This window comes from Hipposideros armiger, unplaced genomic scaffold (genome assembly GCF_001890085.2).
Source record: "Hipposideros armiger isolate ML-2016 unplaced genomic scaffold, ASM189008v1 scaffold_768, whole genome shotgun sequence".
NCBI lineage: Eukaryota > Metazoa > Chordata > Mammalia > Chiroptera > Hipposideridae > Hipposideros > Hipposideros armiger.
In genome coordinates, this window is record NW_017732118.1 from 333,722 (window position 1) to 355,216 (window position 21,495).

At 40.4% G+C, this 21,495-nt stretch overlaps 1 protein-coding gene across 5 annotated transcripts in view; it reads right to left on the reverse strand.

The window, feature by feature from the left end:
* LOC109373985 (dystrophin-like) overlaps nt 1-21,495 on the reverse strand; it is a 606,466-nt gene that overhangs the window by 201,692 nt on the left and 383,279 nt on the right. For all 5 annotated transcript variants that reach the window (XM_019628250.1, XM_019628248.1, XM_019628247.1 and 2 more), the window contains exon 12: nt 13,392-13,452. In XM_019628250.1, coding sequence (XP_019483795.1) covers nt 13,392-13,452 — 61 coding nt within the window. The remainder of the gene's footprint in view (nt 1-13,391; nt 13,453-21,495) is intronic.

A 21,495-nucleotide genomic window follows, 5' to 3' on the forward strand; every position in this document is an offset into this window, starting at 1 on the left:
GAAAAAAAAAGGATGCAAAGCTGCATAAGGCACAAGCATTATCAAGGAGTTTACTGCTTAATTGGGGAGACAAGGACCTGAACATTAACAAAAAACATCTCAAAATTAAACAGTAAAGGTGACTTAGGAACTCAAGGCCATTATAGAGGTACTTGCTATCTCTAAGATCTATTCTAGGGTAACTTTTAAAAAACTAAAATGTCATTTATATAATTTTCAATGTAGAAATGTACATCTGTTAGAGCTCTCACTAATCTTGACCCTGGTTTTTTAAAGTTTTATTTTATTGGGGAACAGCCATGGTCATTGGTTACACATTGCTTTCATGTTACAATGGCATAGTTGACTCTTTTAAGGAGGGCGCAGCTCACAGTGGCCCATGCGGGGATTGAACTGGCAACCTTGGTGTTATCAGCAACCACGCTCTAATCAACTGAGCTAACCAGTCGCCTCGCAAAGGGACTTTTTAAGTTAAAAGAAATACATATTGTGTAAGTATAAAGGGTTGAGCTTCAAACTGCACTCACATAAATCATAGATTCTTACCTAGGACCAATCTTTACTAATGATTCAAAGGATTATAGGGACATACCAGGTACAGATCAAACACTCCTTCCCTGGAGGAACCCGAAGTAATCAGTCACATCTCCCCCAAATATCTCTGTTCTTTCATATTATATGTTTTGGTTTCATATTAACAGAAAAGTTTTAAAAAAATTTACGCAGAAACATTGCCATTGAAAGGAAGCCAGTTCAGTCTCCAAAGGCTTCCATTTTATAATCTGTTAACTACAAAAATAGGAAAACGCTCATGTGACTATGCCCCATTTTCCATCCAGTTATGACTCATAAATCCATCAATTCCAGGTTTATTTACAATAACTAAAGTAACCAGACCAAGTATATCCTGCTAAAAACATTTTATAGATAGGGACTTTGGGGGTATCTTTCTGCTTGTTAAATGCTATTAACAAGATTAACAAAAAAGTCTGGGAGGTCATTAGCATGTTTATAAGGTGGTCTGTTGAGTTGAGGTCATTTATTACCCTCACATTTCCCAGGGAATGAATCACAGGACTGCTGTTAATACCCTTTCTTTCTCCTCTTCCTCCCCCTTTTCTTCTTCTTCCAGTCTCTCCCTCCCTCCCTCCCTCTCTCTCTCTCTCTCTCTCTCTCTCTCTCTCTCTCTCTCATACACTCTGTGTGTGTGTGTGTGTACACATATATACACACATACATATATACACACACATAAAATATTCTCAATTTTTCTTAATTTTAGCTGGAAAGATATTTACACCTTGAACTTTTGCTGTACCTACGCTTGGCCCCTCCTGTTCCATCTAGGGTTCATTCTTTCCTATTTGAAAGTTTGGGGGCAGAAAAGTACCTGCAGCACTGATATAAGTCAGAGTGAGAATGATAATTCATCTGGCTTTATATTCGATAAAGCACATATTTATAGATTAGTACAGGGTGACTATATATTCAGATAAGAGATTTTTCTTTTTAATTTTTTTATTGGGGCACAGTGTGTTTTCCCAGAACCCATAGCTCCAAGTCAAGTAGTTGTTTCAATCTAGTTGTGGAGGGCAGAACTCAGTGGCCCATGTGGGGATTGAACTGGCAACCTTGGTGTTATGAGCACTGCACTCTAACCACCTGAGCCAACTGGCCGCCCCTAGAGATTTTTCTTAATCTTCAGGAAATATGTCATTCCTTATTCTCAAAAACATATTAACTGCTCAAATAGGTTTGGTGATTTTAAGTCATACAAGAAAAAAATATGTGAAATACTTATTTACCGCCATGTAGTCATAATAACAAAAAAGAGATATTCTGCAATAAGATGAGACATTCTACATGTAATACATGGGGTGACCCAATGCTCAGTGACTGGGGAAGTCATGACCATGGACATAGGCTACATGAATTTGCCTTAGGTTCCGCTAGAACCTAGAATAGGCCTGGAATTTATGGGAAAGATGAGGCTTTATAGGTTTCTGGGAGAGTGGATGGTGTTAAATGTATGGACATGCTCTAGTGTTGAAAAGGCTCCTGAAGGGGGCCAGCTGAGTGGCTCAGTTGGTAAAGAGCATGAGCTCTGAGCAACAAGTTTGCCGGTTCGATTCCCACATGGGCCAGTGAGCTGTCCAGAGCTGAGCTGCCACTGAGCTGCCAACAGGTGGCAGGATGGCTCAGCTGGTGAGAGCACGTGCTCCTAACAACAAGGTTTCCAGTTCGACTCCCGCATGGGATGGTGGGCTACATCCACCCGCAACTAAGATTGAACACGGCACCTTGAGCCTAGCTGCCGTTGGGCGGCTGGATGGCAACTGGACTTGGAGCTGAGCTAGGTGTGCCCTCCACAACTAAGATTGAAGGACAACAACTTGGCTGTTCCCCTTCCTCAATTTCCCAATAAAATCTTAAAAAAAAAAAGGCTCCTGAAGAACTATTCTAGTCCACCTGAGTTGACTATGTCCTATACTTCAAAAAGACAGACTTGGGGGCCGGCCGAGTGGCTCAGTTGGTTAAAAGTTAGCTTAAGAGTGCAAGCTCTGAGCAACAGGTCCGCCGGTTCGATTCCCACATGGGCCAGTGACGCTGCATCCAAGCTGAGCTGTTGCTGAGCTGCCAACAGGTGGCAGGATGGCTCAGCTGGTGAGAACACGTGCTCCTAACAACAAGACTGCCTGTTTGATGGTGGGCTATGCCCGCCCGCAACTAAGACTCAACTCAGCACCTTGAGCTGAGCTGCCACCTGGATGGCTCAGTGGATAGAGCATGCGCTCTTAACAACAAGGCTGCTGGTTCGACTCCCGCATGGGATGGTGGCTACGCCCACCCGCAACTAAGATTGAACACAGCACCTTGAGCTTAGAGGCCACGATCTGCCGACTGGCAGCCAGATGGCGACTGGCGCCCTCCACAACAAAGATTGAAGAACAACAACTTGGCTGTTCCCCCTCCCCAATTCCCCAACACTGTTCCCCTCCCCCAATTCCCCAATTTAAGAGAAAAAAAAAGACAGACTCGGGAGTACGCGGAGAAACATGTTTTATGGCATTTATTAGGTTACTTGTCTTAGCAATACTTTCATCTTAGCAAAGCCCTGATGGAGACGGCAGGATGTGACTCAGAAATCCTCTGCTTTCTCAGCTTCCATATAGGAGGGCTAACCAGGTTTTTGTTTCATCTTATCTATTTAAGTTTACTTTTTTGATTTGTATAAGCATTTATAAACACCTGCAGGGGAGGAAGATCTCGAATGCTCCCTGATTTTCCTTTTGGTTGCCCTTTATTGGCAAAAGCAGCAAAGAGAAACTTGGGTCTCTGCAAGAGAGTCGCGACAGAAGGTGATTGGGTAGGGAGGCCAAGGAAAAGACGCCAGCAACTAGGGAAGGACTAGCAGGGTCATGTTGGTGATGCTCAAGATGACAGCCCCACAGCGGTGGTCTGGCCACACCCGGTTATACTAAGGGCCAATTTTCAACCAACAATACTCTGAGGTTGAAACAGCTGGGAACAATAGGTGAGATGATATTATTATTACTATTATTATTTTAAATCTCAATTCTCTACCTCTTCACTCAACTTTTTTTAAAATTCCAGACCTCAACAGCCTCACCCCCAAATGTGTCTCCACCCTTGTCCTCCAGTACCCTGGCTAAGCTGGGCTCTGCCTTCAGCGGGCAGCAACCGACTCCCACTCCACTTTACTACACCCAGGCGGGGAGCTCCAAGCAACTCTAATCCAATGGAGTGAGCATTTAGGGGGTAAGGATGGAGGTGTGGGAGCCCTAGACTGGGGGTGAGATAGTGCAAAACCAATTGATGTCATCGGGTTAGGAGGAAAGGTATAGAGCTGAGACATTATTAGCATGTCTTCTTTATTGGGTAATAGCTGGTGGTGGTATCCTCATAAATTGGAAGATAGAGCTAGTCTATCACTTAGCACTTAGTAGGCACACATTAAACTTTGCTTTTTGTCCTGTCTAGGAGATAACTATAGAGACTCAGAGACTATAACATTGAGATACTGTCTTTATAGAAAGCTCAATACCAAGAAAAAGTGACCAAACCAAACAGGAAACAAAACAACAACAAAATCCCTTTAAAACAACAAAGAAGCAAGTTAAAAATTACCCTTTGCACTGACTAGCTGACATGCAATGGCTTTGGGGACCAAGATGGATGTGGATAAGTTGAGAAAAGAAAACAGAAAAGGCAATGGAAAGTTTTAGGAGGAGCAAGGAAGCTTATCTGATTCACCCCCGCCCCCCCCACCCCCCTCCCTGCTCCTGGGAGTTAATGATATCACAGAAGATGTGATCATTTGCTGAGTGCTGACAGCAGGCTAAGCCCCATATAGGACCTGTTCTTAGGAGCTTTCCAGACTGCGGAAAGCAGAGATTTGCTTTTTCTACCTTATACAAAGATTTTTAACATTTTGCACTGTGACAGCACTGAATTATGCAATGTACTCAGTTTATATTTTTAAAGAAAGAAATTGTATGTGTACGTGCACACTAACATTCTTCTAGAAAAGTATTGAATTCCCTCAGTCAGCCCCTCCCCCTCCCCCACCTTATCCTCCGGAATGAGGGAGGGAAAGACTGAATGGGGTTTGGAGTTTTCCCCGCTGAGAAAGGGCCGTTTTGTGCAACCAGGTCAGTGTTCAAAGGACTAATGCTCTAAGGAAATTCTCCGAAGTGGAGAGGCAGTTCAGGGTTATTATGTTAGTTTCGAGTGCTGTCTGGGCTGCTGCTGACCTTTGTGAAGGCATCAGGAAGCTGCTTCCCAGGGGGGAAGCCTGGGAGGGGCTCAGGAATGTTTGGGAATTCGCTCACACACACCCCAAATTATGTGGGAACTCCAAGAAGGAAAAGAAACGAATTCGATCAAGGACATATTTGTGTCCTAGAAACTCTTCTAAACATGTAGCTAATACTGAATATATCATGAGTATTTTCCTAAAACCCCAACACTCAGTATCTAGTAAATGTTAATTAGACTTTAATTAAATTTCAGAGCAGAGAAGGAAAGCTAATTAATATTACTTATGTGCCAGAAAGTGGAATGGGTGTGAGGTTCAGTAAATTATTCAAATAACAGTCAGAATGTGACAAAGCTGAGTTTCCAATGCAGATTTATTTGATGCCGTAGTCCATGTTTCTTTTTCTACCGCATGATTATGGGAGAAAGAGCATGTTCGAGAAAGTTAGAAAAAGAAAATGAAGGAAGAGCTGAAATAATTTCCTGCTCTTCTTTTGGGGAAACAGGCCTAAATATGTTTTATGCACACTCTCACATTCCCAAAAGTGCCATGAATGAGGCAGGGGACACCTCTGTTATACCTATGAAATATAATAGATTTTGGGCCTGTATACAACATCATATTTTAGCAGCCCCATGCATGTGTATATGTATATATGTCACTACCTTTAAGCACTACATATAACATACAGAATGTTACAAAAATTTTCTGTAAAATAAAAATTTAACAATGTCATTCTCTGAATATTCAGTGGCTACTAGTTTGCAGCCCCCAAAGTAGCTCCTGTACACAAATGCTTAGTGAAGCATAGTGGTTGGTCCATTTAAGGCTGTTATTCACCACTGGAAAACCAGAAGCATCGTGAGTGACATTTAGGAAAAACAAAGATTCCTGTTCTACTGAAACAAAGGAAGCCAGAACTCACAGCGACCTCAGGCATTATCTAGTTCTATTTCCTTATTGCTGATGAGGAAACTCAGTCCCAGAAGGGCTGGGTTATACCCCAAATAATATTGTTAGATAAAGTCAAGATAATCCGTAGACCTCAGGATTTGGTATGTACCGTTCAGACGTGCATACTAAGGACCATCTTCTAGGCACCATGTATAAGAGTGTCGACTGGCCAGAAATATTCTCCAGGTAAACCCACCAAAAGAAACAGTTTATTCGGGAAAGAAGAAAAAGAAACAAAGCCACCAGGGAGTGCATACAAGCGCACTCGCCGGCAGGTGTCTCAATCAGCCACCCAAGTGGAAAAAGGAGAAGAGCCCAACATCGTGTCCCCCTTTATTCACATCCCTCCCCATGGAAGTTACCACAAAGTTCAACAGGAAGTCAAGACTAGAGAGACAACAAGGGGCCCAGCTCCACCCATAGTCCTCTCAGCTCTATGGTTAAGCATCTTAAGATACCAGTTCACTTTTATCAAGAGACATGAGAAACTATAAGACTCAGCACACTTTCTAATATTACAGTTGCTGTCTAGAGGATATGAGAGACACACTTGAGCAGTAGATCTAAATTGACACACAGACATTAGAAGATTTTTTGACGGAGTCAGGAATCTGTAAAGCACAGAGAATTACTGGTATGTGTTCATTTATTCATTTATTCATTCAACTATCTACTGAGTACGCGCTATCTGTGACGCACTCACTAGAAAAAGAGATACGGCCCCTATCCTCTTGGGGTCTGTTATTTCAGTCAAGGTTATATGTGTCAGCTTATGAAATGATAAAGAAGGTTGTAAGGTTTTCCTATGAACCTATGAGACACGCACAGGAGATACCAACACCTATGTCTATCAAGAAGGTCTACAAAACCAAAGGCCAGAATCAGGACTCTGCCTAACACGATGGCATCTCATTCACTTTCTTTCAGTTGATATCTTAAACTGACTTGTTTTCATGATTCTATCATCAATTATGCATTACTGACTCTTCCTTCATTGTGGTTCCAGAGCATAATGAGACTAGGCTAATGTGACCTTTGGAACCACCAAACTGTGGAGGAGAAGGCCCGGCAGAGAAGGCTGACCTCTGGGTTATCTTTGTGTACTAAAAGCCTTTTGAAAAGTCAGAGCACCAGGCTTTTGGCAGCAATTTCACAAATTTAATTACCCAGAGATATTCACCAGTTTCCTCAAAGACTGACAGCTACAATTAGACAGCTGATTCTCTGTTACATCCACTTCCTGTTATCAGTGGTGCTAAACAGTTAAGTAAAAGGTTTAATATTATTTGTCCTTTCTATCCTGATAAGATTGATGGTACAATAAGAATCCTCAAGGGCGATATGAAGACTCATTTTCGCTCCTCTGGAAAACTGTTACAAGCAATTTCTATTTCAAAGTCAACATTTATAAAATCAGAGAATGTCAGGACAGGAAATGACTTGTGATATCATGTGATTCAGCCCCTTTAGAGGACAGATGGAGACACAGGCCCAGAGAATATGTGATTCACCTTTGATCAACCAGCTAGTTAATAGCAAAGCTCGAGCTACAAGTCTTCCAATGCCTGGTCTGTTTACTATGTCTGCTGTTTCATATTGTCTTGTCCACTGCTAAAAGATACAGTTGAGGGAACTTACCGGAAATAGCACAGAATTATACACTACATAAGGTGTTTGTATTGTAATAAAAACTAAGAAAACCTCTGCCAATCTCAACCAATGTTCAAGCTGAATGTCAGAAGACTGGTATCATTCCTAGAACAGTGAGGCATCAAGAATGAGATATGGGGGAATATTTTCTAAGCTAGATATCATAATCCAGTATTCTTTCTAATAAGAGCCCGTCTCATTCTCGAAAGATGTATCCACTGCAAACCTCCAGCACAGATATTTAGCACGCTGATTGGTGTTAAAGCTGAGACATAGCTAACTGCTTCTCCCTCTCTAAATAAAAACAGGTACTGAAATAGCAATCAATAGCTCAAAGGAACAAATAGACTAACCAAAACTTGAATCAGAGCAACTCCTGGCACACATAAAAGGGTGCTGGAGCAAGAACGAGGGCAAGGTATGCTTTAAATATGGGATGAATTTGGAATCGAAAAAATTGTCCAGAATATAGTAATAGGGGCAATATGGTGCTGAGGGAGATGGTGTCAACATTCAGGTGTTAGGGAGCATGGGTACTTATAATCAGAGCAAGATTCATCAGTGTCATTCAAAATGGACCAACAGGATACAAGAAGACACAAACACCGAAAGGTAAGTCTAGGAAGATGACCACAATTCCATGCAGAGAGTCACATACTTGTACTAGTAGAGCCATAAAAATGGTAGCCACAAGAAGACAGGAGAGGAGGAACTCCAACCAGCAATTTGGGCAGCAGACACAGCAATAGTAATAATGTTGATGGAAGAGACTGTTGGCTTCAGCCAGGGAGGTTTTATATTGCATTTGACTAAGCAGGAACCCCCAGAAAGTTGTGAGCAATTGAGATGAAATAGGTGGCTGTAGAAACATGCCTGGGATCGACAGTGGCGAGAAGGGTCGATCAAGGTCATTAAGACAACATCTATGGTAATGTATACAACATCCAAAATAAGTAACAAGAAAAGACAGACACTCCTTTGGACACAACTCGCTTCTTGAGCATTGCATGTAAAAAGCTGAACAGTGAGCATCTTCCCCAGGACTCCATTTTTCACTCTCCGTGAAGTGCTTCAGAGATATTTAGAAAGGGAACCTGATGAAATGCATTACTGGTGATTGAGTCAGCAGGTTTACTACTGAGTTTCATTAGTGAATGCCTCCCAATATTTGGCAAATGCAGTGTCTCTAAAGGAGGGAAGGACTCGCTTCTCTAAAAATCAAATCCTTTGTAAGGGACAACAGACAGAAATATAAGGTCAAACACTTCAGCTGGTATGACAGAAAAGTAGCAGCAAGCCAACCTTGAGCTAGAACTAATGTAGGTAGAACAGGTTATGACCTCAATTGGTTTCTCCATTTCTGCACTAATGAGAGACAACAAATAGCATTTACTTTCTTCATGAGTGAGTGGAGAGTAGAAACAATGCTAACAAATTTAATAACCAGTATTTGGGCCATTCCAATCACAACATCCCAAGGAAGATATAACAGCTGGAAAAGATCCAGGATGAGCAACTAAGATGATCAAGGAGAAAGCTTACCTTTCATTCAAGGACAGACTAAAAGCCTAAAAAAGATTAGAATTTCTCAGACTGGGAAGATGAAAATGAAAAGGGGTTAGTAACTGAGGGGATGTGAGATTACAATCTACTTTGGGTACACAAAATTGTATTCACCGAATTCCATAGCACTTAATTGGGGCCATTCCTTGAGATTAAAGGATGTAGATTAAAGAGAGACTGAAATATACCTCTATGTATTTATAGAGAAATCAGTCAACTTATAGAACTTATATACCTAAGACAAGGCTGAAATGGAGAAATGGGAAAATTTGAAGAAATCATTGGATACACTCAGTGCCAACTGATTTACAGGCATCCTAATTTTTAAAATGAAAATCACTAGGTTAACTGACAAAACAGCCATTGGTGCCTGCACCTGGGACAGAGTTCTGGGCTAGTTGCCCTGTCACTCCAACCCAGTGTGCTATTTCTTATGCTCTTATTATGTCATCTACGCAGGAACATCCTGCATGCAAGCTTAGATTCCTAAATTCTTTTGACAGTCCAGAATACAGAAGAGTAATTTCCTAACTGATTAAGAAAGCGAGAGCGTCCCAGCTCTTGGCTCCATTTGGTTTACCCATATGGGAGTATGCAACATAAAAAGGTGAAAGAACTCCTAACAGAATGCAGCAGCTGGTTAAAGGCTATTATATTGAAATTTTCATGAGTTTGACAGTAGGCCAAAAACCTACAAAATGGCAGAGAGTGGAAAAGGCAGTTATAACAGGTTGAACATTGTTGGTGATTATTTTTTCAGTGGCAATGAAAGCTGTAATCAGATAACCTGAAAGAGATGCTGGCAGGAATAAAAGAGCCCCAAGGGAGACGGAATATGAAAACTACAACAATGATGTATGCGATTGACTAATAAACTAGACAAACATGTAGTCTGAAGTATCAAAATCAAGGTTCTTAGCATCATATGGAAAGCTGGTGTCAGGACGCAGGCATAAACACTGTCTGATTTGCAACCTAGAGTAGAAGATGTTGTGAATGACTTACAACCTCAACCACGAGTGCACAACTCAAAAGCTAACTGGAACTGTGCTACTGGTGTGGAAACCTCTTGTTATTTAGATGATCAGTTTATCCCAGCATTGAAAAGGAGAAAATTACAAAGCATTAAAAAAAGTCCAGAGGGCTGGCTCGAGTGGCTTGTTGGTTAAGAGTTGGCTTGGGAGCATGAGCTCTGAGCAGCAGGGCCGATGGTTTGGATCCCACATGGGCCAGTGACACTGCGCCCTCTACAGCTAAGATGGTGAACAACAGCTTGACCTGGAGCTGGGCTGCCGTGAGTTGCCAGTGATGGCGTAGGCTGCAGTGGGGCTGCAGTGGGCTGCCGTAAGCTATCATGAGTGGCCAGCAGCCAGCGTGAGTGGCCGGCAGCTGACGAGAGCCACTGTGAGTAGCTGTCCAGTGGCCAGCGACCAATCTGCCTCACCTGGGAAGAGTGCAATGATCATACCAACATGGGCCAGTGAAGCAACGTCCTCCACAATAGACTGAAGAACAAAAAGGACAGCAACTTGTCTGTTCCCCTTCCCCAATTCCCCAGCGCTATTCCCCTCCCCCAATTTCCCAATAAAATCTTAAAAAAAAAAAAAGTCCAGAAAAGACACATGCTTTTACAGCTGGAAGTGTGTCGTACAAAGTTTTGAATGTAAGGCAAGACAGATGAGATGAGAAAGAGGAAAAATGGGGACTGGTTGAAATGTTGTTATAAATTTATCATTATTGTTATTTGTGGACCAACAAGGCATCTCAAATTATGCATGGCATTTGCCAGTGCATGAAGTCTACTGAACCTTGTACATCAAAGTAATGTGCTATTAATAGAATATCTTAGACAACAGTAATGTGGGATAATAAATCACAAATGACATTAATACTCTATTCAATGTACATTTTCTGAACATGTGTTCTCCCTATATTCCACCTTAATAGTTTAGATGTATATTTGAGAAGTTATATTACCCCTATTTTCAAATAGATTAAAATATAGAGCGAATTGATTACCATAAAGTTTCAGAGATCTCTTTGGGAAATAATGTAATTCCTCATTCCAAGGAATTGATCACTTCAGAGGCTTTTAAGGTCTTCATACTCACCTTTCTATTAATTTTTCCTGTCTATTGTTTTATGTCTCTTACTATTAAACTAGGAAGAATAATAGTCCTAAATTATACACCAAGATTTGAGCTCTTTGAATAGGTGCCTGGTGAAATTGGAGTAGGTTGAGAGGTCATATCTGAAGCTAATTAAACAGGGGAAAAATAGAATGCCTATGTTTTCTTTTAAACTGAGAATTTGTATTATGTTAATAGTTAAAATAAAGAATTTTAAAAATGAAGATAATTTTGAAAAAAATTTGAGGTCTTAGGTTTTTTACTTTGGACAAGACAATGCAATGAGGCATTGATTCTGTGAGCTAAAAAGGACCTTAGATATTATCTAGTCAAACTCCTTTATTTTATAAATGAGAAACCAAGGTTTGCATAGGTTAAGTGACTTGCTCAAGGCCACACAATCAACTAATAACAGAGCCAGGACTAAAAATCAAGTCTTCTTTTTCCCAGCTCTGTGCCCTTACCAATACTGCAACTATGATCTTCAAATTGGTGAAGGAGCCCTAGACCAACAGGAGGACAAGTAGAGAGTAGCTGCTGATTACACAGAGGAACAGCAAGAGATTAATTTACAGGGGGGAGGACAGCTTTTCTGGAATTCATATCCTGCCTTTTTTTTTGGTCTGAATTTATTTTCACTTCCCCCCCAGCAAGTCACTGAAATCTTTTGTGGTAGGTGTAACATCAAGGAGAAGACAAATATTTAAGGATTTAAGGAAAGGACGGTAGGACTAGGGGGAGGGGAGGGGCACGGGATGACTCTGGGAACCTCCAGGAAACCTTTAATGAACCCCAAACGAGTAATCATTTGGAGAAGAATGACTTAAAGATGTCATAGATTCTCAGGTGGTCCTAAAAGCTTGGCCACAAGAATCTTTATTTCAGCTCATAAAGATTGGATAAAGTGAGTGCTTTATAAATGGGTTGCAGTTGCAGGTCTCAAACATCTTAATCAGAAATGAAAATTTGTCATGATTGAAGACATTGATGTAGAAGATGTCTGGGGAAAGTTTGAATAAAATGGTTCCATAAAATATATAGCAGATGCATGCAATACAGTGCATGCATAAATCAATATATTCTTTAATAAAATGGGTGATTTAAAATAGATATTTAAAATATTTAGACTGACTAAATTGATAATTACATATAACAAAAATAAGAAAATTTAAAAATAAGAAAATTAAAAAGCAGGATCAAAGCATATTAAAGGAGAATTTTTAAAGTTAAGAGGTATCTTGTCTGGAAAAATTTAATAAGAGAAACTTTTCCTAAAGGATGTGTCTCTCCTTGAAGAGCCGAAAGAGTCCCCTCACCCCCATTCTTCTGAGTTAACAAAATTGAGGCATGAAATCAAATTTCTTGAGAACTGTAGTAATGAAGATCTAAGACTGCTGTTACTGCTTTAGAACTAAATTATGAAGAATTGATGGGCAGTGGAAGAATAAAAACAGACTTGATAAAAGATGGCAGGCCAAAAAAATGGACAAACATTTAATATTTTGAGTCAGACTCATGGCAGAAGCGAGTTTAAAGACTTTAGTTGGTATTGAAGACTATTTCATGAATCCGATTAATTTTAATTGTTGAGGTAGCCGATTCAAAGTTAAATTTAAGTTGGACTCACATAATTGATGAGAAACTGTTAAAGTATCATAATAACTCAACATCCCCTAGCCTCTCTCTTCCATGTCGACCCAATGTATCATAATTTGTATTTCATATGGCATGCCGCAGGTGCTTCTAAGCACCTGTATTCCTTTGACTGACACAAATGGCCCCAGAAAACAGTATCATTCTGTTGTTATGTGAAAAATGCTGAGTGCTATATATTGAACGCCTCAGCTCCACAAATCCAGGATTGCTGCTCCCTGCCTTTTGGGTTCATGAAGTATTTATTCACCTAAAACAGTTTGTGTACATAAAGCTGCAGAAGTCGTCCATCTTTGTCTGAAGAAGAAATGTGGGAAAACCCCTCAATATATTAAATTGTTCTTGTAAATATTCACTTCCACTACCCAGTGATATTACGTGCAGCTTTTTGTTCTAGTGTGAAAAAATCCACATCTCCTCTGATCACAAAACACAACATATACGCTTCGTTACATGGATTTTTCCTAAAGGCAGCTCCCTATTGCATCAGCAAATTTTCAGTGGTGATTTAAGCGTGAGTTGATTATCTGAGCTTCCTTGGGGAAGAAAGAACCAGGAATTGTAAGGCAGGCTAATGTCACGTTTTAGAAACAAATTCATTTGTGAATATACAGATCAGCCACAATAAATGCTCCTTAAAGAATGTCACGTTTCCAACTTACTTGATATAGTAGGGCACTTTATTTGGCGAGATGGCTCTCTCCCAGGGACCCTGGACAGAAGCTGGAAAAGGAAAAAGAAAAGGCATGGAGGTCAAGTTCACAGCAAACAGGGAAAACAACATTAATCTCCAGAATTACAATTTTACGCTGATATTCGTCTGTTTGCTTAGTTGCCCATGAAGACAGGATGGATTAACTGGCTGTTCTGAAGTTTCTGTCCTAATCTAAGTGAAATTGAACTCATTCAGGCACAAAGATAAATGCAAAGAAAAAAAATGTTCCACTGCTATACCTATAAGAACAGATAAGGAAGTGAATGAGTAAACTGACGGGTTTTCTGTGCTGTGTCTCCATTGGGTGCTTGTCTTACAGCACTTCCTGTTGCTGCTTCTTGATATCTTTTACTATTTGATTGACTGGGTTTTATTAGTTTAGCAGCTGAAACATCCCTCTGTGATATATGTACATTCCAAGTTATTGAAGCTAAAGTACTACACTTATCTCTTTGATACATTTGTTTTTCTCTTTATTTGGCATTTACCGATTTCATTTACCGATTAGATGTTTAATTGGTGTTTCAAAATGTCAGCTGACCAGTGTGATCTTATTAGAAAAGATGACAAAAAAGTGAGAGAATGGCACCTGGTACCAGAATGTAATAAAACTTCTGTGATGAGTGATGAATCCTATAGGTGAAATTAAATTTCATGTATGGAGAATTCACTTTATAATGACTTTATTGTGCGTCAGTCAAATCAATCATCTTTAAACTGTGTTTTAAATGCTTAAATTATAGGTTATTTCCCCCAAAGCTGAACTCTAAAAATACCTTTTGTATACTGTTTAATCTGATGGGGTTTTTTTCTTTCTTTGAGACAAAATAATCATGTTAGGAGGTACTATAACGTTTCCTCAACAATAAAATATTCCTCCTGAATCGTGTTTTAAGAAACTGGAGTTCTAAGAGACACAGAATACCCTCAGGAATATAATAAATATAGGAAGCATTCTTATTAACACCTAGCAATTTTATGTGAATGTCCATTTTCCCCTGAATGTTTATCCTGCTTATAATTTGAGGCACAGCTGATGCTGACCATTATTTCCTCCTATGAAAAGCTCCCTTCTAAATTAGTCTCACAGTAAATTCACTCCACAGTGTATTGAGATGTAACAAAACGTCAAAACTAATATATCCTTGACTACACTGTATAATATGAAAGAACAGCTTCTGATAAAAGTTAACTTCGCCTACTGCCAGACAATTTAAGGGTAATTCAACTACAGATTCTTTGTTTCATATAGAATAATAGAGGGATCGAATCACCCAGCCTTCAACCAGACATGCTGCTTTGTACCTTGGAGATATGTCATTTAAAAGATAGAGAACATGGATTTGTATTTAGCCGCTAATTATTCCTTTTCATTTTGGCAGACAGATTTTTAGTATGGGGGGAAAAAAAGACATTTATGTGCTGTTTTGAAGTAGTCCCTTGCCTTAAATCTCTCTCCATCCTTTTTCTATTTCTCTCCCCTCTTTCTGCCTTTCTTCTTCTCTGCCCGAGTCTCCTCTTCTCCAGATTAGCTCACAGAGCAAATTAAGGCCAGATTTGAGAACTTTGGCTGGACTCTCTGACCTACGTGTACAGAGTCTGATGGTATGGAAACCTGAAAACCCAAGCTCTCTCTAGCAGGAAACATGGTGGAGAACCACAAATCAGAGCTCCTGGCTGCTCAGTGCACACTCTTCTTAAAATCACAGCATCATGGGCCCCCCAAGTGGCTCGTGGCTCGTTGGTTAAGAGTTGGCTTGGGACGCCAGCTCTGAGCAGCAGGGTCCAGGGTTGGATCCCACATGAGGGCCAGTGACGCTGCGCCCTCTACAGCTAAGATGGTGAACAACAGCTCGACCTGGAGGTGGGCTGCCGTGAGTTGCCGGTGATGGTGTAGGCTGCAGTGAGGCTGCAGTGGGCTGCCATAAGCTACTGTGAGTGGCCAGCAGCCGGCATGAGCTGCCAAGAGCCACCGTGAGCGGCCGTCCAGAAGCCGGCGACCGATCTGCCTCACCTGGAAGGAGCACAATGATAATACCAACATGGGCCAGTGAAGCGACATCCTCCACAACTAGACTGAAGAACAAAAGGACAGCAACTTGTCTGTTCCCCTTCCCCAATTCCCCAATAAAATCTTTAAAAAAAATCACAGCATCATAATGGTGACAATGTTAACTAGACGTATTGTGGGGATCATTTTGCAATATATACACATATTGAATCATTATCTTGTACACCTGAAACTAATATAATGTATGTCAGTTATACCTCATTTTTTTTCAAAAGCTAAACAACATCACAGCATCATAAAAAGAAGGCGAAGGCGAGAACTCCAGAGAGCCTTTGGGCCAGCCTTCACTGGCGGTATTGCCAAGCCTATGAATGCCCAACCTGAGAAAACAATGGCTATTCTTTTCTTAAAGGTCTCTATGGGGTGGGCCCTACAATTTCTCTCATTATCCTTTTCCAGTCTCTTATTATTCTAATGGTCCAGAAAGCCTTTCTGACTCAAAGGATGCTGAGTATGTTCTGGTAGCAGAAGAGTCATTTCGGATTTCCTACATTATTCCTAGGCATCTCTCAGAAAGAAGTACGCTTGAGAGGTCTACTGCTTGCCTGGCCGGGCTCAGGGGCTGTCTGCCTGAAAAGAACAATCTTAAAGCAGAAAATCTAGCAAGAGACAGAGGAAAAACAGTGGTGCCTTGCTGAGCTAATGGCTAGACCTACATCAAGTACTTATGGTTGACTTTGCATGATTAAACATGAAAAGGAAAAATAATCCAATGAAATGCCAGAGCAGCATAATCAGAATATGCTTGAAGTAAATAGTTGAAAAGATTTCAAAAGAATATTCTTAAAAAATTATAAGTGCCAGAACAATATGAAATTCTAAGCTTTGATAATTGGAGTTCTTAATTTTTTATAGAGTATATAAATTGTACATAAAAATTGTTAATTTTTAAAAGAGCCTTTTGTCCTTATGTGTAGCTGTCCAATAGATCCAATGGTGAGATTCAATGAATTTTTTGTGCTGAAAGATGTTTGCCCTTTGACTCACAGTTTATAAATGCACCTAAATAACTGCTTTGCAGTCATCATTTGAAACCCTGAAATTTTATACTAAAAATGTCCTCGATGCAAAAAAAAAAGTCCTTCTCCAATTCCTCCCCTGCTTCGTCACCACCACAGACGCACACATTGGAACTCACTTTAGAAATAACACACAATTGGATGATGGTTCTGTGCGATTGGATTCAAGGTTCCTTCTCAAGAGATTGTTACAGGGTTGTTGGCAATTTTGTTGGGGGCTGCCAGATAATTCTGGTCTTGCATATATTTAAAGTTGATCAAATGTATGGTAATTCTCATAAGTGTGTCCCAGAATTATCATTTCATTTCTTGCAAGAGTGCCGACGCCAACAACAGCTGTTTCTTATCTCAGGGTACCAGTGGAAACTTGCCATCCTTCACAATGCAAGCCTATGTAATAGACACACACATCTTTTATGCTGGATGTGTCCATTTTTAGTAGCCCATCCAAAGCGGATTTATTGGCAGATGGTTTTCATATGGGACTGTGCTGTCCTTTCATATTTTCTTATACAGATGTTCCTACAGCCATGACATGAAATTCTAATGCAGGTCTGTGATTCAGATTCCTGAGTGTAAAAATCATTTGTTATCATCTGGCACCAGCACCATGGGGGTATTGTCTACTGAATGTAAATAGCAAACTACACATGAGTTTATTTATTTATCCCAAAACCAACTTCTGAATTTCCCCTTGCAGTTTGTTAGTAAGAGCCAGAAAGGGTAGCAATTCTACCTTCAAATGCTTTTTCTCCCTCTAACAGGATTCAATATTGTGCCCAAGGTGGTTTTGAAAATCACAAATGCAGGCCATGCTTTGTTTAGAGGAAATTCTTATTTCAACCATTTTGTAATGTGCGATGAACAGAATGTGCCAAAGTGATGCACCCTGGTGTTAAGCCATATTTTAATCCACACAGGGGCCTAACCAGAAAATTAAAAAGACTGTTACTGTTATTCAAACTGTGCCAAAGGGGCACTCTATGGAATTCAGACCCAAGTACAGTCATTAATCTTTCTACTTTTCTTATATTTGGTGGATTTGGAGCTTGATAACATAGTTGTGTTCCCCCCAAAGTGGAGGCGGCTTATAAAATAAATAATATAGCATTCCCTGGAGACAAAATTAGAAACCTCACCTATGGGGTTAAGAAAATGGTGGAGAGGGTTGACTAGCTGCTGGCACCTGGCTCCTCAGAAGTATGCAAATTCCAGTAATGTTTTTTTTTAATTTTTTTTATTGGGGAACAGCCATGGTCATTGGTTACACATTGCTTTCATGCTACAATGGCATAGTTGACTCCCAGTGGCCCATGCAGGGATCGAACCGGCAACCTTGGTGTTAGCACCACGCTCTAACCAACTCAGCTAACCGGTCGCCCCCAGTAATGGTTTTATGGACACATTCTCTCCAGGGCATCTACTGGAGAGTGATGACCTCTTTCCCGCTATCGCCCCCATCCTCCTACCTCAGGTACCTTTTTAGACATGTTTTCCTAGTCTCCCCATGAAACTTTAAAACCACAGAAAATACTGTATATCTGTTTACATATTTTATGTATTTGTGCTTTACATAAAAAAGTAAGATTTGTTTTGTCCCCCAGGAACCAATTTTCACCACCTTGAGGGTCATATCACTCCCACTGAGAATGTTTGAACTAGAGGAGCTGTGTGGGGGGAGGAAATCCTCTTATATGCCTGAAACATGGCCTCAAGTACCTTATTTGATACTCATGACCTCCTGTGAGGTAGGTATTATTATGATTTTCATTTTGCAGATGATGAAACAGTTAAGATCCACATGAAGGAGCATGTCTAACATCCCAAGTCTGTAAGTATTAGATCCTAATTTTGATTTGTTACTCAAAGTGAAGTCAGATAATTCAGGATATGGAGAAAACAAACATGTTGCATGTCTAATAAGGAGCACTTTATGCTCCCTAACGTAACCCCCTCCCCCAAAATACCTTATGAAGTCATGCAATTTCATTATTACATAAAAAGACACTGAGGCTCGGAATCGATCAGTAAACTAACCCTGGTGATACAGCTAGTAAAGAGTGCATCGAGGATTACAACCACGTCTGTCTAGTCTTTGTGCATTATTCTATTTTATCATGTGTGGTACATAACAGGTAGTCTATATATATATTTGCCCAACAACTGAGTAAATAAGTACATCTTTTTTTTTTTTTTTTTTTTTAAGCTGAGCCATCCTGCTACCTGTTGGCAGCTCAGCGGCTGCTCAGCTCGGGCTGGACTTGAACCGCTGTTGNGCTGCTCAGCTCGGGCTGGACTTGAACCGCTGTTGCTCAGAGCTCAAACTCTTGAGCGAGCTCTTAACCAACTGAGCCACTCGGCCGGCCCAATAAGTACATCTTTTTAAAACTAATTTTTTATTTTTCAATTATAGTTGACATTCAATATTATATTAGTTTCAGGTGTACAACATAGTGATTAGACAATTATATCACTTATGAAGTGATCATCATGATAAATCCAGTACCCATCTGACACCAAACATAGTTATTACAATTTTATTGACTATATTCCTTATGCTATATTTTACATCTCCATGACTATTGTGTAACTACCAATTTATACTTCTTAATCCCTTCTCCTTTTTCACCCATCCCTCAACCCTCCTTCCATCTTGCAACCATCAAAATGTTCTCTGTATTTGAAGCTGAAGCTGAATAATAATGTCAACTATAGTTTAATATGTATGTATATAGCCACAGGATGTGGAGTACAGCAAAGTGAATAAAGCCAATGGAACTATAACAGCTATATACGATGTCAGAGGGGTAGTAGACTGGGGGAGGGGGTTTATCACTTTGTGAGGGGTGTAAATGTCTAACTATTACATTGTTTTGCACACCCGAAACTAATAAAAATGAAACAAAAAAAGAAAAGAATGTTCTCTGTATCGATGAGTCTGCTTCTGTTTCGTTTATTTGTTCAATAAATATATCTTAAAAGGGATTGTAATGTCATCTAGTCCAAGCTCTCTAAACTAGATCTGATCTCTGAATTTATCCTTTACACGATTTCCACCAAATCCACCCAATTATTTTCCAGGAACTGCTTGAACAACTTTATTGTCACCAGATCTTGGCGTGTGTGTGTGTGTGTGTGTGTGGGGGGGTCTTTTGACGTTCCTGTAGCTTTAGTGATGATTAGCAACAGCTTCCTTTTATTCTGGTCGAAATCTGCCTCCCTGTGATCTGTAACCTCCACCGTTGGTCCTGTTCTAGATGTCTAAATTAAATCATCTGATCAGTTTGGAGAAGCTAATTTCCAAAGAGCTAAGGTGAGAGCTATTTTCATCTGAAAGAGAAAAACAGAGCCCTAATTCCTAAAGAAACAAAACAATACTTAACATCACTTCACTCATTATGCAATATATAGTTACAGAGCACCTACTATGCACTAGGCAATATGCGAAGCGCTGGTGCTAATGTAGTGAATGAGACAGACACAGTTCCTTCTACTTTGCACTTAAATACAGTTTCTCAGGCTATTTTCCAATGAGCACATCTAATACTCCTGCATTGAAACCAATCAACTGGCATCTACTGAACATACGAAGTATGACAATTAAGTTCGTGAACTTGTTGCAATGATGTTGCTAAACTTTTTTTGATATCAGAGGGATTATTCATTATGAATTTGTACCAATTAGACAAACAGTTAAACAAGTTTACTATTTGGAAGTGCTGAAAAGGCTGTGTGAAAAAGTTAGATGACCTGAACTTTTCACCAACAATTCATGGCTCGTGCATCACGACAATGCACCAGCTCACAGGTCACTGTCTCTGAGGGAGTTTTTAGCCAGGAAACAAATAAGTGGATTGGAACACCCTCCCTACTCACCTGATCTGGCTCCCAATGACTTCTGTCTTTACCCGAAGATAAAGGAAATATTGAAATGAAGACATTTTGATGACATTCAGGACATCAAGGGTAATACAAGGACATCTCTGATGGTCATTCCAGAAAAAGAGTTCCAAAATTGCTTTGAAGGGTAGACTAGGCTCTGGTGTCGGTGTATAGCTTCCCAAGGGGAGTACTTCAAAGGTGACCATAGTGATATTCAGCAATGAGGTATGTAGCACTTTTTCTAGGGTGAGTTTGCGAACTTAATTGTCCTCCCTCATCCATAAAATGTATGTTCCCAAGCTAGGTATCTGCAGGCAGGGGTGAGGTAGGGTGGGGTGTGGTGGAGAAAGAGGTTCCACGCCCTCAATGACATTATTATTTATTGAGATCAGGTTTTAAATGAACATATATTATAATGGGAGTGTGCCACTCAGAGTCCTGGAAGGAAACAGATGTCACATTCAAATTGAGTAAGTTGAATAGAGTTTAGTGAAAGGGCTGGTCACAAAAGTGTGTGCAGGGTGTAGGGAGATCACAAGGGATAATATTAATAACAACAGGGAGCCATTACCACCCCTAGGTCTGAGGGGAAGGGAGACAGAGCCGTTACCAGAACAGAGGTGGGGATAGAGGCGGAAGGAGAGAGGGAGGGGAAAGAGGAAAGAGCAAGTGAACCCCCCTAGAATCCCCCAAATAAGCAAGAATGCATGTGCACTGGTGGAGAGAGTCATGTGACAAGATCTTTGCTTAAGAGAAGCAGGCTGGGAGGGGGGCTAGGGAAAAAACATTCTGATCTAGTCTCTGTCTTCCTACCCATCTCCTACTATGGCTCCCTGTGGGCTGAGGCCAATCCAAAGGTAGAGGGCTGGGGATCCCATTCATGCTGCCCACACAGATCAACTTCTTAAGGCCCAGAGCAAGGCAGGGAAATGTGGAAAGTGCATGGGGAGGAGCAAAGTGCATGGGAAAAAACCGATTTCCAGTCTTTCACTGTTATAAGTAAGGCTGTAATGAACATCTTTGTAGATAAATCTTTGCACCTATTTTGTTAATTTCCGCAAGCAAAATTCCTAGAAGTA